The sequence below is a fragment of the Oxyura jamaicensis genome, chromosome 2 (genome assembly GCF_011077185.1).
Source record: "Oxyura jamaicensis isolate SHBP4307 breed ruddy duck chromosome 2, BPBGC_Ojam_1.0, whole genome shotgun sequence".
Taxonomy (NCBI): Eukaryota; Metazoa; Chordata; class Aves; order Anseriformes; family Anatidae; genus Oxyura; species Oxyura jamaicensis.
This window is the reverse complement of record NC_048894.1, coordinates 138331651-138352889: the sequence shown is the minus strand read 5'-3', so window position 1 is coordinate 138352889 and position 21239 is coordinate 138331651. Positions and strand designations below refer to the sequence as shown.

General features: G+C 40.1%; 1 protein-coding gene across 22 annotated transcripts in view; it reads right to left on the bottom strand.

Annotated features, from left to right (window-relative positions):
• The window catches only part of RIMS2 (regulating synaptic membrane exocytosis 2), a 457720-nt gene that overhangs the window by 241631 nt on the left and 194850 nt on the right, over nt 1-21239 (bottom strand). For all 22 annotated transcript variants that reach the window (XM_035316481.1, XM_035316485.1, XM_035316482.1 and 19 more), the window contains one exon: nt 17694-18619. In XM_035316481.1, coding sequence (XP_035172372.1) covers nt 17694-18619 — 926 coding nt within the window. The remainder of the gene's footprint in view (nt 1-17693; nt 18620-21239) is intronic.

Here is a 21239-nt window from a genome sequence, read left to right as displayed (position 1 = left end):
TTATTTTCTTTCTTTGATACTTGGCTTTCAGATATCACAACTGCTATTCTTATATTTTCTCTTCTAAATATTATCTGAATATATAAAGGCAAAGTATTACAGCTTTTAGATTCGCATACAGTAGAAATATGATATTGAACTTCAACCAGTTACAAATTAAATACTAAGCAGACTTCTAATTTTAAATATATAATGAATCTTTAATGAATATGTTATTAAATATAATTTTAGAATCCATATTTTCTCATATGATTTTAGCAATGTCTTCCCTCACTGATTTTAAATTCACTAAGTATATTTTTCTAATAAAATGAATAGTTTAATCATAGCATCATATAACATATTCTATTAACACTAGTATGATAATGATAACCATCACTATTATCCTCTGATTTCTCATTTTAAATGTCAGGAAAGCACATAATCTAAATGCAACTGTTTTTCAAATTTTTCTGCTGAAAAAAAAACTTAGCATTCCATTTTATTTAGTTCTTTTCCTATATTAATTTTAAATTACTTTTCAGTGTTTTTCTTACAATAATACCGATCCATTTACAGATTTGCTAACTCACAACATCTAAGTGACTACATCAAACACCTGAAGTAAATCAGCCAGCTGACGTAAAACACAAAACCCAGTGCATTTTCAAATGGAAATGTTGTTCTTTAATTGAAGCACATTGTTCTTTTCTTTGCTTATGTCTTCACATCTTCTGAATTCGAAACTCCATACATTATAAACTGGAAAAGACACTTAGATGAACTCCAGAGCAGAGTAGTTAGGAGATCTGTCTAGGGATCAAACTAAGAATATTTTATGCATTGAATCAGCTCAAGTCCTCATAATTATTAATGAAGGTGCACCCAAACTGTTAACAAGCTGAAGTTTTGGCATTTGGAGCATCCTTAGTATCCCAGATTACATATATGTATGAGTGTTGCTGCCTGTTTCTGTTCACAGGCAGCCTTAGGCAAATGCAGAAACGTATACAGAATAATCCCACTGATTTACCAGGATTAGAACGCATAAAATTAAGCCTCTGTATCTTTCAAGATTAAGTTTTAAAACACATGTAAGGCTAGACGAATGTCTGGAACCTAAATTCTCACCTTAAATGACAACAGAAATCACCTACTGAAATGAACTATTATGAAACAGATTCTCATCTCTCCTCCACACAAATGCTGGCTGCCTTTCAAGAAATGCACTTTGATCAAATACAGGATGTTCTTTTGTCATACAAGTTATTGAGCTCACTCACAAATTACCGGCATGGCACTGAATGGACTGTGATAAATAGCTGGCCATATTAGATGCTGTAATGGTAATCATTCCATTTTAAATTCCCCAAAACTACCAAAATGGTTTAGAAAAAACAGCAGATATACTACACAAGTACTAAAGCAGAGCTTTTCTGCTGAATACAGCATTGACAGTTGACCAAGTTGGACTCTAGTCAGCAATATATTTCTCCTATGCCAATAGTACCTAAAAGCAGTAGTCAAGGATTAGGGCCCTCTTGAGTACATCTTAGCCTGTAATATGGAAATGCAGCTACTATTTTATGCTTATGTTTTCATCATAAATAGTTTGCAAGTACATGATCTGATGCGGCTGACTAGTTCAGCAAAATCTGCTTTATTTTTAGCAGGAACAAGTAGCGAAAGCATTTGCTGGATTATGCTACATTATTATCAAATTTAAACCTCTCCCAGGTGGGCCAGATCCAGGGCCTTGACAAAGTCCCACTGCTCGCTCCTATGCCACCAAAGTGGGCTTAGCTAGCCTGCACGAGAAAAGTTTTGGGGTAGCACATGACTGAAAATGCCTACTGTTTTCCCATTACCCAATTCTAGGCATGTGGAACATTTATAGCTGTGGGACCAAAACATTTCTGCACCACAGCTCTCCTCACCTAAGTCAAAACTGGAGAGGCAAAAGCGTATTTATCTTTCTGATGAACACTAGGGCATCGCAAGCTGCTTTCATACAGAACAACTGCAGCTATGCAGCTGTGTGGCTGCAGCTGTATCCATCCAGCACGTGTCACGCCGAGAGCCCTAACTGCGTCCCAAGCACAGAAGAGCTCTGGGGAGCCATTGTATATATATAACTTCAGTTACATATTAAATGAACAAACATGATAAGTAAAGACCTACTGATAAATACATCTTCAAAGCCTGAAATGGAGGGGAAAACGCAAATTCATCAGTTTATCTCCTACAATTGAGTTTAATTTTCTTGTGTCATTCATTACTATACAGCCCATTTCAAAATTATTTACAACCCATCATGACAAATAAGATTAGAAAAATTTGCCAACTGTACTAACTGTTCTTATACAAAGATAAATCTTTAATAACGTCCATTTTTGCAGCAGGAGATTTTCAAAAGGAAGTTAGAGACAAACCATTCAGCTAGAAGGACCTAAAGAAAAAGAAATACTCAGAAAACTGTATATAGGAGCAAAAAGAAGACAGATTAAATACTTTAACAAACAAAAAGATACAAAAAAAAATGATTCATAGAAACTGGTATCTGAAGTTCTGCTTTGTTAGCTTGCTGATCCCATTGCTACAATCTTGTAAGCGCCACATAACAGTGAATAGGAGAGAGTTTCTATGGCATGTTATTGCTGAATCATTGAATCATTAAGGTTGGAAAAAACCTTCAAGATCATCTGGTCCAACCATCACCCTACTACCAATGCCACCCACTAAACCATGTCCCTAAATAAACCATTTAACAATAATACTGCTAGTGCATTAGTATCAGAGGCCCTGACTGTAAGAATTTACTCAAGAAACAATATTTGAACAAGTCAAAATAAATTAGGATAATGAGCATAAGTCCATTACAAAAAGTACTATCTGAACAATAATTAGCATGCAATTTTTCCCAGCCACTCTAAGGGAATTCCCACAGCCTTCTGCCTAGCCTCACAACCCCCAGGGGCAGTTTCCCTCTCCATTTCCCCTCACAGAATTCATGTCCCAGTTTAGTACTTTTCATCTCGAAATTAGCTTTGGTTCACCTTGTAAACAAACTGTTTCTCCCTTCCAGGCTTAGCAGGATGTAGAAGGTAAGTCAAGAATAAAAAATATATAGTCTTTCTTTTGGACTCCTGTACTGCCTCAGTGCAGAGCACTTAGAGGGAAAATCCTTGTGTCTGTGCCTTCCTGGTAGAAAAATAGTTAACAGTTCTTTAGGAAAGGTCCCTATCTATTGTGGTTATACACAGGAGCTACGAGAACCTTCAACAAGCTCAGTAGAGCCACAGATATTAGCAACTGAATACTGACAAGTCTTTCCTACACCTATGTGAACTGATTTTTTTTAAAAAGAAATATGACGTTTCTTAAATTCATACAGGCTTGGTGCAGTGACTTCACTGGGGAGCCTGTTCCAGTGCGCAACCACCCTCCCACTAAAAAATCTCCTCCTGATATCTAGTCTGAACTTCCCCTGCCTCAGCTTCACCCCGTTCCTGCAGGTCCTATCACTGATGTTAATGGATAATAGGTCACTTGCCTCTCCACACCCCCTCGCGAGGAAGTTGTAGACCGTGATGAGGTCCCCCCTCAGCCTCCTCTTCTCTAGGCTGAACAGGCCCAGTGACCTCAGCCGCTCTTCATACGCCATCCCCTCCAGGCCCTTCACCATCTTCGTCGCCCTCCTCTGGACACTCTCCAACAGTTGAATGCCCTTTTTGTACTGTGGTGCCCAGAACTACACACAATACTCAAGGTGAGGCCGCACCAGCGCAGAGTAGAGCAGGATGATCACTTCACTTGCCCTACTAGCGATGCCGTGCTTGATGCACTCCAGGATACAGTTGGCCTTCCTGGCTGCCAGGGCACACTGCTGGCTCATATTCAACCTGCTATCAACCACGACTCCCAGATCCCTCTCTGCGGGGCTGCACTCCAGCGTCTCTTCGCCCAGTCTGTATGTATGGCCAGGGTTGCCTTGTCCCAGGTGCAGAACCTGGCTGGCACTTGCTTTTGTTAAACTTCATGTGGTTGGTGATCGCCCAGTTCTCCAACCTGTCCAGATCTCTCTGCAAGGCCTTTCCACCTCGTCTGAGTCTACAACTCCTCCATGTTTGGTGTTTTCAGCAAATTTGCTCAAAACACCTTCTAGTCCTACATCCAAATCATTTATAAAGACATTGAAGAGCACTGGCCCTAACATAGAGCCTTGAGGGACCCCACTAGAGACCTCCCGCCAGCCTGATGTGGCTATTTACCACAACCCTTTGAGCCCTGCCCGTCAGCCAATTGCTCACCCATCGTATGATGTTTTTGTTAAGCTGTATGCTGGACATTTTGTCCAGTAAGATCCTATGGGAAGCCGTGTCAAAAGCCTTGCTGAAGTCCAAAAAGATCACATAGCTGGCTTCCCTTGGTCGACTAGATGGGTGATCTTATCGTAAAAGGAAATCAAATTTGTTAGGCAGGACCTGCCCCTCACGAACCCATGTTGGCTGGGACCAATGACTGCATTTTCCCCCAGGTGCGCTTCAATAGCCTCAAGAATCATCTTCTCCATAATTTTACCAGGCACTGCTGTGAGACTGACAGGCCTGTAGTTGCCAGGGTCTTTTTTTTTACCCTTCTTGAAAATTGGCACAACATTTGCCAGCTTCCAGTCTACTGGGACCTCTCCAGATTCCCAAGATCATTGAAAAATAATTGAGAGAGGTCCCATGATGACGTCAGCCAGCTCTTTAAGCACCCTGGGATGAATCCCATCTGGACCCATGGACTTGTATGGATCCAGGTGGACCATATTTTATTTAGAATCATGGAATCATTAGGGTTGGAAAAGACTTCCAAGATCATCTGGTCCAACCATCACCCCACCACCAGTATCACCCACTAACCCATGTCCCCAGGCACCACGTCCAACCTTTCCTTGAGCACCCCCAGGGACGGTGACTCCACCACCTCCCTGGGCAACCCGTCCCAGTGCCTGACTGCTCTTTCTGAGAAGAAATGTCTCCTCTTTTCCAACCTGAACCTCCCCTGGCACAACTTGAGGCCATTCCCTCTAGTCCTATCACAAGTTACCTGTGAGAAGAGACCTACCCCCAGCTCCCCACACCTTCCTTCCAGGTAGCTGTAGAGAGCAATAAGGACTCCCCTGAGCCTTCTCTTCTCCAGACCAAACAACCCCAGCTCCCTAAGCCGCTCCTCACAGGACTTGTGCTCCAGGCCCTTCACCAGCTTCGTAGCCCTTCTCTGGACACATTCCAGCGCCTCCATGTCCTTCTTGTAGTGAGGGGCCCAAAACTGAACACAGTACTCAAGGTGCGGCCTCACAAACAGTCCAGGTAACCTGTAACTGTTACCTATAATTAGTAATTAAGTTGTTTAATTATGTGGTACTTTCATAGTGCATTTACAGCATATTATTACTGTTACCCATAAAAAGAAACAGCCAACTTCAGGTTCCCCCAGCTCTCTAAAATGCTCAGCGATGTGCATCTGTGCAGGGTTACTGAAGGTCATCGCCTTCACAGGGTGATGGGATTTCACACTCGCGTGACACAAATGCAAAGAGGTAGGGCACTATGTACAAGTCTCTTTTCAGCCATTTAAACAGAATAAAACTGCTGACTAAGCACTCTGTGCTCTCATTGAATTTCATAAGTGCACCGAGACTTTAGCACTTCTGAAAAACACAGCTTTCATCTTCCACTGCAATGCCTCTAGTCCAGTCATCTGATCTACTGCAAAGTGAATACGTGGAAGGTGTTAGTTAATGCTGGCAACTCAGAATGGTAATGTTTTACATCCACTTTTCAGTCACTTTTTACAGCTAAAAAGGGAGTGTAGCAACAGAAAATAAGGTTCGGAGACTGCTTAATGGAAATCATAACAAGATGCCTTCTTGTATATCTATTTTTACTATGTTTTTCCTTTCTTACAGAAAACTATTAGTGAGAAAGGCAAAAGCACTGAGCATATCATACATTTTCCTGATACAAAGTTTGCCATAACTGCTTCCTGCTTTAAACTTTGTGAACTTAATGTAGCAGTAATGCAACTTACTGCTTTTTGTAGGTGCTTTCCCTCATCTTATAAAGGTGCCATATAGATGCTGATTTGCTCAAGCTCACAACTTCTTCCAGAGACCAGATGTGAAAAGCCGCTTATAGGGCATCTGTTCACCAGTATCAGCCTCGGCAGCAACAAGGAGGTGGGCATGGAAGCTCAGAGCAGGCTCCTCACATGCATATTGCCAGCAGTTAGCATTTTTTGCTGCAAGTACTTCAGCCGGTGCCCTCAACTCGTTCTCATCTGGCAGGACAAGCTGTGGTCACACTTGCAGCTTCAGTGCAGCCCTATCCTTAGGTAAGATATGTAGTCTCAATTTTAGGAAAACATGAATTCCATATCTACGTTATCACCTCTCAGGCCATCATATGCTTCAACCCTTCAGAATTTGTATTTTTGCCTATAACGTTGCTGGTGCTTGAAAGTCATGCTGCGATTTACTGCTTAGTGCAAATGCATCAGATGGCTGAGGTATCCAACAGCTCGCTGCCACTGAACGATGTTGTCTCGTTCCCCATCTCGTGCTGCTCCCAGCAGTGTGACTGTGCTTTTGTGCCAGTGCTGGTATCAGTGCAAAATATCATAGGAATACTTCAGCTTGTTGAGCTGAAAGAAGAATGTACTTTTTTTTTTTTTTTTTTTTTTTTTTAATGGTTCAGTTTTCTACCAGTCTAGTGGTAGACCTAAACTGGCTCACAACAGTCAGGCAGATACTGGATTTGGTCCAGATCAGTAAGCACAGGAGAGAATAAGCAACAGATCTTTTGCTCGAGATGGTGATGAGCTGTGGGCTCACTGCAGCTCACCTTGCTGAGCCATGCTCCAGCATGAAGGTGGGTGCTCTCCTGCTCACTGCTCGTGGTGAGATGCACACTTGATGTCTTCTCAGCTTTTAACAAGGACTTTACTTTGGTTCAGCCACTCTGTTGGACTTAGTTTCTGCAATAACTTTATATTCTTACAATAAAATTACTGGGTTTGATTGATTTTATTTCTCCTTTCTTGCAATGCTGAATATAAAAAACAGCAGAAAACCTGCTGCAGTTAGCCTTAATTACACTGAACTACATCTATGAAGTCTTCAGCTACTGAATAGCCTTGGCTTTTGTAAAGGATCGTAGTGATGAACCTCAGTCAATGGATTAAGAATGCCTGAAAACAAGGAACTTTCAGCCTCTTAAATATATTTTCTATACTATTTCTATAGACAATAACAGCCTCATAAATTTGTTCCTGGATCAGCCTGAAGTTCAAACCTAACTCTGTTGGCCTTCAGCAGTCAAAACCTTCCAAGAACAAATTCCACTCCTTTACAGCAACATTATGCTAGCTTTTTTTTTTAATTGCTGTTATAATTCTCTTTTCTGAAGTGCACTAAAACTGCAGAATGAAAACAGAACAGTCCAATTTTCAAAGAACCTCAGCTTTTAAGAACTCTCAGTATTACCAGATTTTCAAAGCTGAGATTATTTTTTTTTTAAAGCTGAACTACGAAATACAGAAAAAAAAATAAAGTTCTTAAAATTTGTAAAATCCCATGAAAAATACTTCATGAAGTCACTTCTAGAGAAGATATTATGTTATATCTGGACATCCAACATAGGCTGACAAGCTACACCTTTCCTTGCTATTACAGATGTATATAAAGATGGCCTATAAATATGCATAACAGAAAATATAGAGATTTGTGATGAAAACTTTTATTTGATTCTTACTTAGATTATGTAACTAATGTCCATATATTTCCATTTTCCAAGTAAACAGATTATGTAACAATGGCCCTAAAAGATGATCACAATCTAAATGATCAGGAAGGCTGCAAATAAAACGCTTGTACTATTTCTTAAGGAATGTTTCTCCAGAATTCCACTGACCTGAGCACATTGCCCTAAGAATTCCTATCTTCAGTCTGGTCTAAACTTCAGTGTGTGACGTGAGTGCTTTTTATGTGTGGATTCAGTCAGTTTGTCTACCTTTACAATCTCAAGGAAATATACTAATGTGGAGAACACTTAGAGAATACTGCTGCCTACTGCTGCATGAACACAGGCTACTGAATTCAATTTCCTACTGAAAAATGAAACAGATGAGATGTAAGCCAGAACCACATGCCCCTCGCTCATAAATTTCTCCATGCTCATAAACGTCACTCAGATTTTCCTTTACAACAAGTTAATCAACGAGGTGAAATGGTGAAATCCAAAGTGCTGCTCTCACCAGTACATATGACAATTTACCAAGGTAATGTTAAATATTAACTGAAATAAACTGTTTTAAAAGTCTCTTGAAGTCTGAAAGCCTGTAAGTGCTGCAGCATGAGCCATCAAATAATTGCCTAAATTACAAGGCTTCAAAAAGAGGAGAGGAAAGAAATTGATGCAAGAGAAAAATTAAAAACTCATTAAAATGGGGGAAAGCACCACTGATGACTGTCAAGATTTGGGTGGGCTACACAAAGTGGGAGCAGGCCGCTATATAAGCAGTGGCCACAAGGAGGTCAATCACATTCCTCTCTCCATCCACTTCTTCCCGTAATGGTTCATTTACCATACAACAATGCCCAAACATAACCACCTGGCTGTTAGGACCAAAACACTGGAGACTTGCTTTGTCCTTAGCACATCTGGATGTTCAGGAATTTAAGTATTTTTACAGTACAAGCTGATCAGTACAATGCCTGATCAGTACAAGCCAGGTAGGATTTGCAATAATAGGGTGAAATTAAATTCTTCAGTCAATAATCAGCTCCCTTACCAGGCAGTCTGATTTGCAAACCCACTCACCATCCAGCATGTCGATCTTCCCTGGTGGGGCAGTGGGGAGACACAGCCTTTTGTAGGATCACAGAATGGCTTCATCCTTGCCCAAAACCTGGCCAGCAGCTTGGGGCTGCGACTGTGCCAAAGGGACTAATTTCTGAAGGAAATTTCTGTGGCAGTCCTGCCCCGAGCTGCTGGGCTGACCCCTCACCCCTGCACCAGGACAGGGCATTGGGAAAATACAGAAAGGATATGCTTTCCTGTGGCAAACACCGGCATTCAGCTCTCACCTTTGACAATATCATGTTTAATCTCCAGCTGCTTCTGTGACTAATTCCAGGTCTGGGAGGGCACATCTGGGAAGTTTGGTGCAATGGGGCTAACAGGCAGAGCAGGGGGAACCCAAGCAGCAGGGGGCATGGCACATGTGCGGCCCAGCCCGCTTGTTCCCCCGCCTCCTTCCTGTATGATTACCCCACCCTCAATGAAATGAAATGACAAATGCTTACTTTTTTAAATAAATTGTAAAAAAAATCATGCTGCATTACTGACAGAACACTCTCAGCTAATTACTTTGTAAAATTAATTAAGTAAAATTACTTGACAATGGCCCTTTATGTTTCTGATGGTTAATTTGGGAAGCGGCGACATTACCTGCAAAAATCAATTTAAATATGCCACAGGAAAGTACTAACGTAATTTAAAATGTCACCGAGTCTAACCCAGGCATTAGATCTGTGACAGATAGGTCTGAGTGCTTTGTTCTACTGGAAGAACAATGATTTCACCAAACTATGAAGAAAATTATAATTTGAAAAATGCATGTTCCCTGTCTTCTGGAGACATCACGTCATTGTTCCTGCTTTTGGTATTTCTGTGTGCTGAGAGTCCTCTGTGAAAAGATTACAAACACTACAGGATTTAGCTAAATGTTCAGAAAACTCAGGAGAGAAATTCCATGATGGCATTTTGTTCTATCGTGGCACTGTAAAGAACCAAGTGTTTTACACAGTACCCAGCAGTCTACCCAACTGATTCTTTATGAATTTAAAGCACTTATGGCTCATGCAAAACTCAGCCACAAGTCCGAAGATTCTGACTTTGTTAAACACAAATTTTGACTACAAGAGGACCAGGTTGAGTAAGTTAAGAACTACCTCCACAGGAAGCCTTCTTAGGATCAAGCCCTTTCTAGGCGTATTTGGGCAGTAATTTCTTTCATCGCTGTTCACTGCAAAAAGTCAATGAATATATACTAAGTTTATTCACCATAACTGTCAAGATGCGAAAGGACAGTTGAAAAACATTTTTAAACAAAAACATAAGTGTCTTGTTTTCTACTGACATTTGAAAAAGGTAAGAGTGCTCATGGAAAGTCATAATGCTTTTTATGGTACTTCTGAGAATGGTAGCTCAGACAATTCTAAGGCTTATAGTTTTAATTGAAATATATATATATATTTACCTTCAGAATAAAAAGGAAAAAAAAAAAAAAAAAAAAAAAAAAAAGACCATTTCCAGGGCAAAATACATGGTGTAGTTAGTATTATAAAAATATAAACTGAAAATCAGTGCCAATAATAAACATTTAAAAAGGTTAAAAATATTTAAAATTATGTAGTGCTATTAATAATCAACTTAATCTTGTCTGGAAGCATAAATAAATACAATTAATTCACAGAAATACCTTAATAATAACTCATAGTCTCTCCATTACATCATATCAGGAAAGAATAAATCTGGTGCCAGCAGAGCACTTTGCTATAGCTGTAGTTCCAGCAAAATTCCAGAGTAAAAGGAAACAGAAAAAAGAATTGCACTTCTAATGGTTTCTGTACACTTGTGTATAGAAGGTTAAGTTTGTAATTTAGTCAATACTTTAATCAATAAAACTATTAGATTTTTTGTTGGAATCAGAGTACTATGAAATTCTTCATGTTCATTTACTTATGAGAAAATATTGTCTTCTCTGACTACTATGTGAAAAGACTTCTTCTTCCATACTTCAAGACATCCCTGTCTATCCTGAGATTCTGGTGCAGCATAATCAGTCACACACCATTTTTTTAGCATGCACTACAGCATCTAATATGATATTCAGTATAATTTTATCAAGAAGCTTCAAATGTTAGTATTCACCATCTTTTTGCTTAATTAATGTTACCCTATAAAAGTTTCCAGACTTGCTGCTGTATGTACCTGCCTGAAAGCTTTTGCCAGCAGAGCGGAAGGAGTGATATAAGGATGGGAATACATGGTCAAGAACTGGGAAAAGGCAGAGTCCTTCTGTGAGGGACATTGTTGGCTTATGCTAGGTTTAAGTGATTGCAAATTAAAAATGTTATACAGTAGATCCATCTAAATGCTGCAGAAGATCACATCACTTCCCTTTATTTCCTAAGCAACATACAAGTGGCTAAGTAGGAGGAGGTTTGGCAAAAATACAGCAAAACTGTTCATTACTATTAGAAATCTCCACATCTTTAAACATTCTAATTCTGCTATGATCTATGCATATTACATTTATTTTATTTTTTTAGAAAAACTCTATCATGGACAATTATTAATATTCTAAGTAGTAAGATACTTCTCATTTGATGTTGTAACTAATACTTTAAAAGCCTTTTTGTTTTTTAATTGCTCAAGCACATGTAAGGGGAAAAGTGTAGTATTTCTTATTGGTTAATATTTCGTGTTTATACAGGTAAAACACAGACATGAGTTAATAGCAGAAGGCTGGAAAAAAAATAGAAAAACAAAATTCTGAATTTCCAGTCAAACGCTTTATATATTAAAATCACATTTTCCTTACAGAAGATGTAAAGATCTTCATGGAAAAGGAGGGTTTCTTTATAAATGCAAAAAAAAAGTTCTCTTACACTGCAATATTAAGCAAAATAATAAGAAATGTAGCTGTTGCCTTAAATATGGGTTTTAATAAAACATGACAAACTTTTCAGTGTTTCGAATGAATAATCAATTATTCTTCTTATGACTATTCAAAATTTAGTATTTCAAAATCTAAAGTATCTTCATAATGAGACTGAGTGGAACTTCAAAGCCTATTCTTCAGTTCATGACAAGTGCTGCAGCTCAGTCCTGAAATTTTACCTTCTAGTATAATTCCCATTTGTTCCACCGAAGTCAGACTTTCAGGAACTCTCTAACCTGAATGAAGCAGCTTTTAGAAACAATGACCTCATTCGGATCTAATTTAGCTCAGTGTAACTTTGAAGTCAAAGTTGAAGATGTATGAAACTGGCACAAGTCGGACTGAAATCAGGTCTTTAACTCTTGGAATTGAGAAGTGCAAGCACTGTGACAGTATCCCACTTGCATGGCAGCTCTGCTCATGTAAGCCATACACTGTTCGTGCAGTAGCACATTGAAAGCATGCTTTCTTTTCCTCATCCATGAGTAACCATACATTTTTGCTTGTGACAAGAGCAAGTAGGTTTCAGAGATGCCATATAAACTTTATTCTCCACACACACACAAAAAAACTAAACTGTTTTAAATTTATTTGATTTTTTTTTTCAATAAACAAGAATGTCCCATTCCAGAAATGACATTTTTAACTTCTGTAATGAAAAAGTGCAGTTACTCCTTTTTTAAAAAAAAAAAAAAAAAAGTGTAATACTGTCAAGGCGAGGTTATATATCCATGTTTTTAGTGCAGCTAGTGACAAAGAACAGCTTATTGACCCTTGTCCTGTGTATATACATTTTTACTCACACAACTTGTGCTCTGGAGCTTTCAGTCAACAGCTGAGGGACTTGAAGCATGTGAGAACACTGGAGCCTATCTATCCACGTGTTATGCATACAATTTCCTGTAATAAAAATGGTCATCCATCTAGCTATGATGTTTTAATAAGAGAACAGTAAAAGCAAACAGTAAACTTCAGAACCGCACCTCTGTGAGATCTCAGAAACACGTTTGCATTCCCCACCACAGCTCCCACCCACATCAGACGTCAAGTCACCGCCTGTGCAAGCAGATAGCACTCGCGGGTGCTCTGGAAGGTGGCTGGGAGCATGGTACGCACGTACGCCTGAACTGTTTACCACCATTGGAAAATCCATTGTCCTACTTCATATTTAGAGCAAATCAGAGCAGTATTTAGGGCTATCAAGCACCAAGATTCCCATGACAGAATTATTTTTTTTTCCATCTGAGATTATGTCTTGCTGGAGCCCTGGTGTTTTAGGGATTTGTGAAGCACTGCTGTACCCCCGGGACCCCTATAAGTTTGGGGGAAGAAGGGGGTGGAAAGAGCCCCAGCTGCAGTGCAGGTCATCTCCACTGCCTGCGCTCTGGGTGTGGGGCCTGCCCCAGGACTCCCAAGGCACACTGTGGCAGGTCCCTTCAGGCCAGCACTTGAGGGGACTGCGGGCATGAAGGCACTGCCACCAGGAATGCCTAAGCAGTGGTGCTGCTTCATTTACTAACCATACCTGGAAAGCCTGTGCTCACACGGAGCGAGTGTGTGGTGCTCCGCCTCACGTCTGCTTCATGCTGGCTGACAAATTCTGGGGGCCATTTCAAGCCAGCTCTAAGGCCTATTCCTTCCAATTGGACTGACAAACATCTAACTGAAAACGCAAACAAAAATGTTCTAGTATTTCCTCACAATAGAAGAGACTTAAATTAGACAAGCTGTGGATACAGCTTGGCCTAACCTGCATACCACAAATACTGTGTCCTCATGTCCTCAGCCTGCCAGTGACAGGGCTCCATGTTCACCTTCCTGCAACTAACAGCATGACTGTTCTTACCTTACAAACCATGTTACTTGGGGCCTCAAAACTGAACCAAGTGGATTAAGATAGTGTTGAGAAAGAATTGGTGAATTTAACAATCAACAACATTTAATGAACCACTATGATCTTTCTGCTTGCTGACTGCAGATCCTTTTTACTGTACAATATCATAAAAGTGCTGCCATTCCAAGGATTATTTTCCTCTCGCATTTTAAGCTATTTTATTCTTTGATATCAAGGAAAACAGAAAAATACATGTCCAAAACTCCCTCTCAGCTCCTCAGGCTGATGCTGCCCGACCAACACTCGTTCCTCAGGACGTCCCCGTCCCTCTCTGCCACAGCTCCCGAGCCCAGCTCGGCCCTCCTGTCCTTCTCACCACATGTCCTTTTCCCAGCCACTCACTGTCTCACCCAAACTGCTGCCTCTGCTTCTCAGCTAACCTCAGCATCCTCTAACCAACACTTAGAGGATTAGCAAGCTCCAGTTCACCTTCTCAGTTATCCTTATTAGATCCGTTGCCCTCACTTTAGCTGTTCTTCCCAAACTACAGATCTCAGATCTAGTCTACTTGAGCTACTGGGTTTGTTCTCCCCATTTTCAGCTTTGGTTTCCAACTCGATCCACTGGTCTCCAGTGACCCAATGACATTTTATTTTGCAATTCCTAAACTTACTCCCCTTGTCTGTTCAGCCTCCTGACTCCAATATGCCAGTCCTCAGCCTAGTTTATGACCTGAATTTCCTGGTCCAAATATAGTTGCATTACAAAACCTGGGCAGCCAAGAATCTAGCTCTTTTGCTTCTGCAGCTGAATCTCCATCTACAGTATTCCTTCATCATGCCTGTGTTTCACATGGCTGTCTACTGGGTGCCTGCGTGTCGTTTGGGTGTTCGGGTGTTCATCAGCTTTCTCTGCTCACAGCTTCCCTGCTCCCCACACAGAACAGACAGGAGCACTGCAATGCTTTCTCTGGCCATTACAAGAAATGCGCAGAAAAACAGCTTTGTCCTGTCCCCTCCCTCAAAACAGTTAGATTACATTTTTAAAAAAATTAAGGAGTGATTACCTTAAAGCAGACAGCTACTGAAATGAGACGAGACCCAAATGCTTAAACTCAGAGGCATTCTTTGTTACTGCATGCTCTTCCCAGAGCTCTCAATCCAGCAGTTGGTCTGTGCCTCTTATGGACTTGTAAAACAAAATGCTTACCTTCATTTCTCATATATGTTTCAATCATATGTACGTATCAATCCTTTTCCTTTTAGAGATGACAAGCTTAAAAAGGCAAACTGCAGCCCTCTCAAGCATTTATGACTATGATTTTTCCTACATTTTGGGATAATTCACAATTCTCAGACTAGTTTCTCCAAACCAGCATCAGGACGTTGTAAAATCTCAGATGTAATTCAGTGAACAACTGCTCCTGCAGCTCAGGCTCAAACTGCTCCTCACAGCTGAGCAGTTGTTAATATTTATTTGCAGAGTCTGTGAAAAGATATGGATACTCCATAGAGAAAGAGATGGAAAACAAGTTATTCTCTCCTTTTAAAGAACTCATTATAACTGCATTCAAATTCTCAGTCTAACACTGCCACCCTCTAACTGCAACTCCAAGGCCAAATTTCTGGGGGTTAACAGCTCCTCTCTGGCCAAACAGGCTTTGTCTGTGACTTGGAAGGACAGCTGAGAAATCCTCAGGGCTGAGCAGTCCTGTAGGGCAGGAAGGAAGTAATCTGCGGGGAGGAGAGGCCCATTTTATAGGAGGTGTTTAAAATAATTAATTGCTTTTGATCAAAAGGAAGTATTGTACTGCAATACAAAGGAGACTGATGGGCTTTTATGTGCTGGATTCCTTTTGGTGCTATTCAGGAAGAGATCATTTGCTTATGTGGACTCTGTGCGCAGGCTGCTCCACATGGTACCAGAAATTGTCAAAAATAAAAAGAAAGAGGTAGGACTTTGCGGGCCTGTCAGCAGCAGCTGTGAAGGCATCATCCTAGCAGACCTCTCAGCTCCATCCCACGCCCAGCAGAAGCCAAACCTTCCCAAACCTTCCCAAATGCAAACAAATCCTTTCCAGGAGCTTCTGCTCCAGGAGTCATGGTGGAGGAAAAGTACAGAGGTGCTGAAGTTATTGTCTGATACCAAGTACAGGGCTGCTGCAGCTGGTACAGGTGCAACCCCTGGCTTGGCTGCCTGCTCTGTGCATGGTCCCTGCCTCCCAGCACGTCAGCAAAGCCAGAAAGAGCAGCCGCCAGCTCCGGCTGGAAGCAGGCACAGTCAGAAACAGACAGAGCTCTTCCCCAGCTCAAGCAGTGGCTCGTGTCCTTCTCTTAAAAACCAAGGCTGTTCTCCAACCCGGTTCTAGTCGCGGGCCACCACTGGGACATGCTGATGCAGCTATGACATGAAAACCACACATGGTAATTCACTCCAGATCAGCAAAACATAAAACAGAGCATTTTTCCTATAAGATTTCTCAAGCTTTCTTCATGCATTTTTCAAATACATGCTCAATTTAGCTCCATTCACTACCTGAGAAATCAGGAGAGAGATGACATTAACTATTGTTATCAGTAATAATGTGTTTTCTATGATAGTTAAAATACAAAATTATCTAAGTGAAAACACTAATTTATGCCAGTTTATTATGGTGACAAAGAATCTAACATTTTTGTGTAGTATGATTTATATCTATGTTTTGTGTGTTACATATACAAATCATATAGTGTGTATTATTCTGTATAATGTTTCCTACAGTGAATTTCACTAAATAGCACTTTACTGCTGTTCCCCAGAAATTGACTGGTTCTATTTTCCTCAAGGTTGCTACTAAATAAAATCATGAACACCCTGAAGTTCATAGGAGTTTCGCTGCTTGTCAGGAAGACTAATGAGATCTGGATTTCATCACAGCTGCTTGATGAAGTGCATATAACGGTCTACTTGGACTCTAGGACAAATTTTCTTCCATTCTACACTATTTTGCTCCTTGGGTATCAGACCATCAGACCATTTCTGCTATTAACATAAAAATTCATTGTAGTTTCACCTCCAATGACTTATGTACTTCAAAAGCAACTTGATAGTAGTATTTACAACAAACGGTGAATTTTCTAATCCCAACGCACAATAGCAGATGAACAGTGTTTCAGTAAAGGAACATCCTTCTCCCCCCTGTTCATACCTTAAGCATTGTTATTAAGGGGCACACAACACTCATGAGAATTAGAGAATGAGAGTAAAGATGCACTGGCATAATAATAATTGAAAACTAGTCATAACTTGTCATAACAAGTCATAAGATACATGAAAGCAAGTGAACTTATATTAACTAGATTCAGATTAAACTGATGGTCCCCAATGCTTCCATATTTAAGACATACATTCCCATTTGATAGGTTGAGAATAATTTCAATTACACTTAGATGTGCCTTCTGATAATGGAGTAAATGCAACATCACAAATCCTAAAAAGCACTAAAATCAAAAAGCACCATAGCCCCACAGCAAAAAGGAACCTCCATTGATATAAATCACCCTAGTCATTTTAATTTTTTCAAAAAACTTGAATGAGTTAAATTTTCATGCTTTTTTTTTTTTTTTTTTTCCAGATCAGATGCTTTTAACCTACAGCAGCCAGAATGAAACTGGCATAAGCTCTGCATCATGTGTTCTAGTTAATTCAATAGAAATGCGGTCATGCGCCCACACTTGATCCAGATCAAATTCACAATCATATGTGATCCAGGAGTACAGAAAACTGGTGTTAATGGACATGAAACCATGGCCTTGTATGACAGTCCAGCTTGAGGTAACTTACAGATTTAAGTAACTATTTCAAAAGGTACATTTGTCTTTAAACATATCCAGATATGTCTAGTAGCTGTGATACTCTTTTCCATGTAAATTGTTACACTGAGATTTAAAAAAATGAAACACAAAATCAGAAAAACAAAACCCCAATCATAACAAACCTCAGTCACATCTGAAGGGCTATAGATAGGTGTTTGCAATCAATCCTAATATGTAAAATAACCATATAATGGAATGGAAACCAAACCACATCTATATATTGGAAAAAAAAAAAAAAAAGGTAATCTTACCTTTTTCACTAACACTTTCGCTTTCAATCTCCACATCATCACAACTCGTGTACTCTGGAGTGGATGCCAATTCTTCTTCTGAGCTACTTAAAGAAACCTGGCGCATTTTACCTCCCTTTTTTGTTTTATGGGGCTTTGGTGGTGGAGGTCTGACAGATTCAGACTGGTCTGAGCTGAGTGAATCATTCCGTAACATGGTCTCCATCTTTTCACGTTTTGTTTTCCGTACGGCAGAATTGGGATCTAAATGGTGTTGTTTTCTTAATGAATCTGAGCGCCTCATGTCTGGTCTTTCCAGAGGAATTGGACTCCTCCTAGGTGTAGGAGGGCTATGATTTGTGGTCCTCTGACGATTGGGACTTGGTCCCTGAGCTTCTCGAGTTCTTTCCATAGAGTATGAACGTTGATTTTCCATGGCAGCTCTGCGCTCAGACACAGATCTTTGCCTTGACGGTCGTTCCATCCTCAGCATAGATATCCGGGAATCCTCCAACTCGGTATTTGCCAACGAGACATCGCTGTGTCTCCGCTCGTGTCGTGCTCGGGACACTTCAGCATGGATACGCATTTGTTCCTCATACGGTTGTGGCTTGACTGGGTAACGAGCCAAATTAGGATCACTTCGGTAACGTGCCTGGTATTCCTCTTCTCTCCGCTGCCTTTCATATTCTTCTCTGTTCTGTGCATCCTCCTCTTCTACCGGATACTCCTTGGAACGCCTGCGACTCCTCCTGCTGGAATCCCTATAATCACCCAGTTCAGGTTCTTCGTATAACTGTGGCCCACGCTGTGACCGCCTATCTGAATAATCTGATGGTGACCTGGGCATCGCACTGTCTGATGGAGCATACTGTGAGTATTCGTCTCTCTCTTCCCTCTGGTCGTACCTTCTGTTCTGTTCTCTTGATATTGATGGGCTTCTTTTCCTAAATAATAATGACAAGAAAGAAGGAAGAGAATTCTGTCAATATTTCCCAGTAAATATACAGCTACTGCTAACTAAATGATACAATGATCAGCTGATGGAAAAACAAACAAGAAAACATTCATTGCATTTCTGTGTGGATGCGTTTGCACATTTTCTGTACCAAATTAAAGAAAGTATGTCATGCTGCATGTGTATAGTGTATAGTTTAAACCAAAAACAGTCTTTAAGGAAAAACGCTAATATAATATTATGAAATATAAAATATAAATATTTACACTATTTTATAGTCATAACTGCTTTACAAAGTACCAGAATTTTATAATCTTTTCTAATCTTTCTTAAGTGATATAACTTGACCACATACTTCTGTTTCACAGGGTTTTATAATCACTACAGAAATTAAGGCTAAATGGATCACTACATTAGTTTGATCTTTTAGCAGTCATTATTGCTTAAAAACATACATTTCCATTCCCACAAAACTATGATGTGTACCAAAGGCAGAAAAGAGGACAGACGAAGATCCAGTGGTAGCAGTTGTCTAAATCAGATGTTCTACCTTAAGTCAGAAAACAAAACATTTTTTGTGTTGCATACAAAAGCAAAGATCCTCGAACTCCTGCCTGGCTTTACGAAAAAATCCTTCTCATCCCTACTGTTGGCAATAGTGTTGGTCCAAACATTTGAAGACACATCAGCCAGATACCAAAATAGATCTCCAGTACCACTCTTTGCCACAGACCATATCTAGCCACAAAATATTTGAGGATTCTGGGGAAAGCAAAAAGAATAATTAAAAAAAAATTATCAACAGATATTCTTTCCTGACATTGGCAAATAACTGACTGAAGCCCTTGATTTTGTTATTAGTAATATCCTAATAGGAAATCTGCCTGAAATATTTAAAATGTTACATATATTCTGTTTGATATATTGTTGGCTACATTTGTTTGATATCATTGTTTGGATCTTGAATAGAAGGGATCAATTAAAGACGGAGTAGTGATTCATACAGAAAAACAGACTGGAGCTTCAGATTGTGCCTTTGTCAATCCTCAAAGGATAATGAGCATTCAAAATGCCTCTTCCAGACACATCCAGCTTGGTACTCAGTACCCCAGATGGAGCTGGAGGAGTTCCCTGCAGGAATCTGGAATTATTACTGTGTTATCAGACCTTTGCTCTTACATTTTGTTCCATCTTTGCAATTAAAAACACTTTGAAAATATTTTCTACCCTCCCAAATGGCCACTGATCCTGAAGGGCAGCCTTGCAGACAGCACCGTGGCGATCCTACCTATTGTCAAGAACAGTAGCAAAGGTGCAGCCTGCAGTTGCCACAGCTGTCTTAGAAGGTGTAAGGAAAGGCTTCAACTTTGTGAAGGGAGAAGGAAAAACAGGCCTCCCTGGTGACCAGGAAAGCGGGCAGAAAAGGCTCTGCCTAAGGGACTAGGAGAGAAAACACTGCTTTCTCAGCCAGAAGGGAAATGCAGTTGCTGCTCAGCAAGGGAAAACCACAGTTGTGTGAAAGGAGGGTGTGCAGAGGGGTGGCTGGCAAATTGTCATCCTATCTTAGGTACCGTACCAGGTCATTAAACAGTGCCTGAAAGATTTGGACCCAGTCTAGCCCCGTAAACATTAAAGTACTTTAGCCTTACAACAGCATCTACAAATGAGGAAACTAATTCAATCTTGCAAAAGTGCAACTCTTCCTGTGAAGGATGACAAGTAATATCAGCCTCACTTGGATGCCTGTTTATGGTGAAGTTAAGATGTCCTATCTGTCTTAATAAAGTGTCGTGTTGGTACCAGCAGAAATCATAACCTCTGTACGTTTAAGGAAAACTCTATGGCTTCTGCTGCTGGGGCGTCAGGCTGAATCGTTCTCATGTGACACAAACAGTTTCATAAGTCTAAAACCAGAACAGACAACAGGAACAGACAACCAGGACAACAGAACAGGACAACAGAACCACAATCAGAGAGTTTGTAAAGACACAGAAGTTTTCATTAAAACAACAGAGATTAGATGTTGAAACTTACTTTAAGGAAGATATGCACTTTTCAGTTAAATACTTCAGCCGATAAAAAATATCCCACATCCCAAATTAAGATGTTCCAATTGGAAATTACCTACACTGCTGAAAGTTTCTGCCATTCCTATATTAAAAATATGCCTAACTTCTCGATTCTGTTCCCCATATAAGCAAAATCTTTCATCTCTATGCAAATCCAATTGGAATAAACTCAATGGATATTGGGTCAACCATGTGGATTTCACTGCAAGATTGAGACAACTATGTGTTCACATGGTATGTACATATACTCTACTGTTAACATTCCTACTGTGTATACTGAGTTTGTATTACATACAGAGTTGATTAAGTTATATTTACAGCCATAGATTTTTCCATGGACTTGTTCCTCTAAGACATCAAAACACCACCCTCAGAACTGTGGTTTATAGGACCGAGTCCATTATGAACTGTGTAAAACACAGAACCATGCACAATCCAGTGTGAAAAGTCTCACATGTGCCTTGGAGCGTACTAAGTCTACACATTCTTCAGGATCAAACATATGCATACATGCATCTGTAGTAATAGAAGTAAAAACAT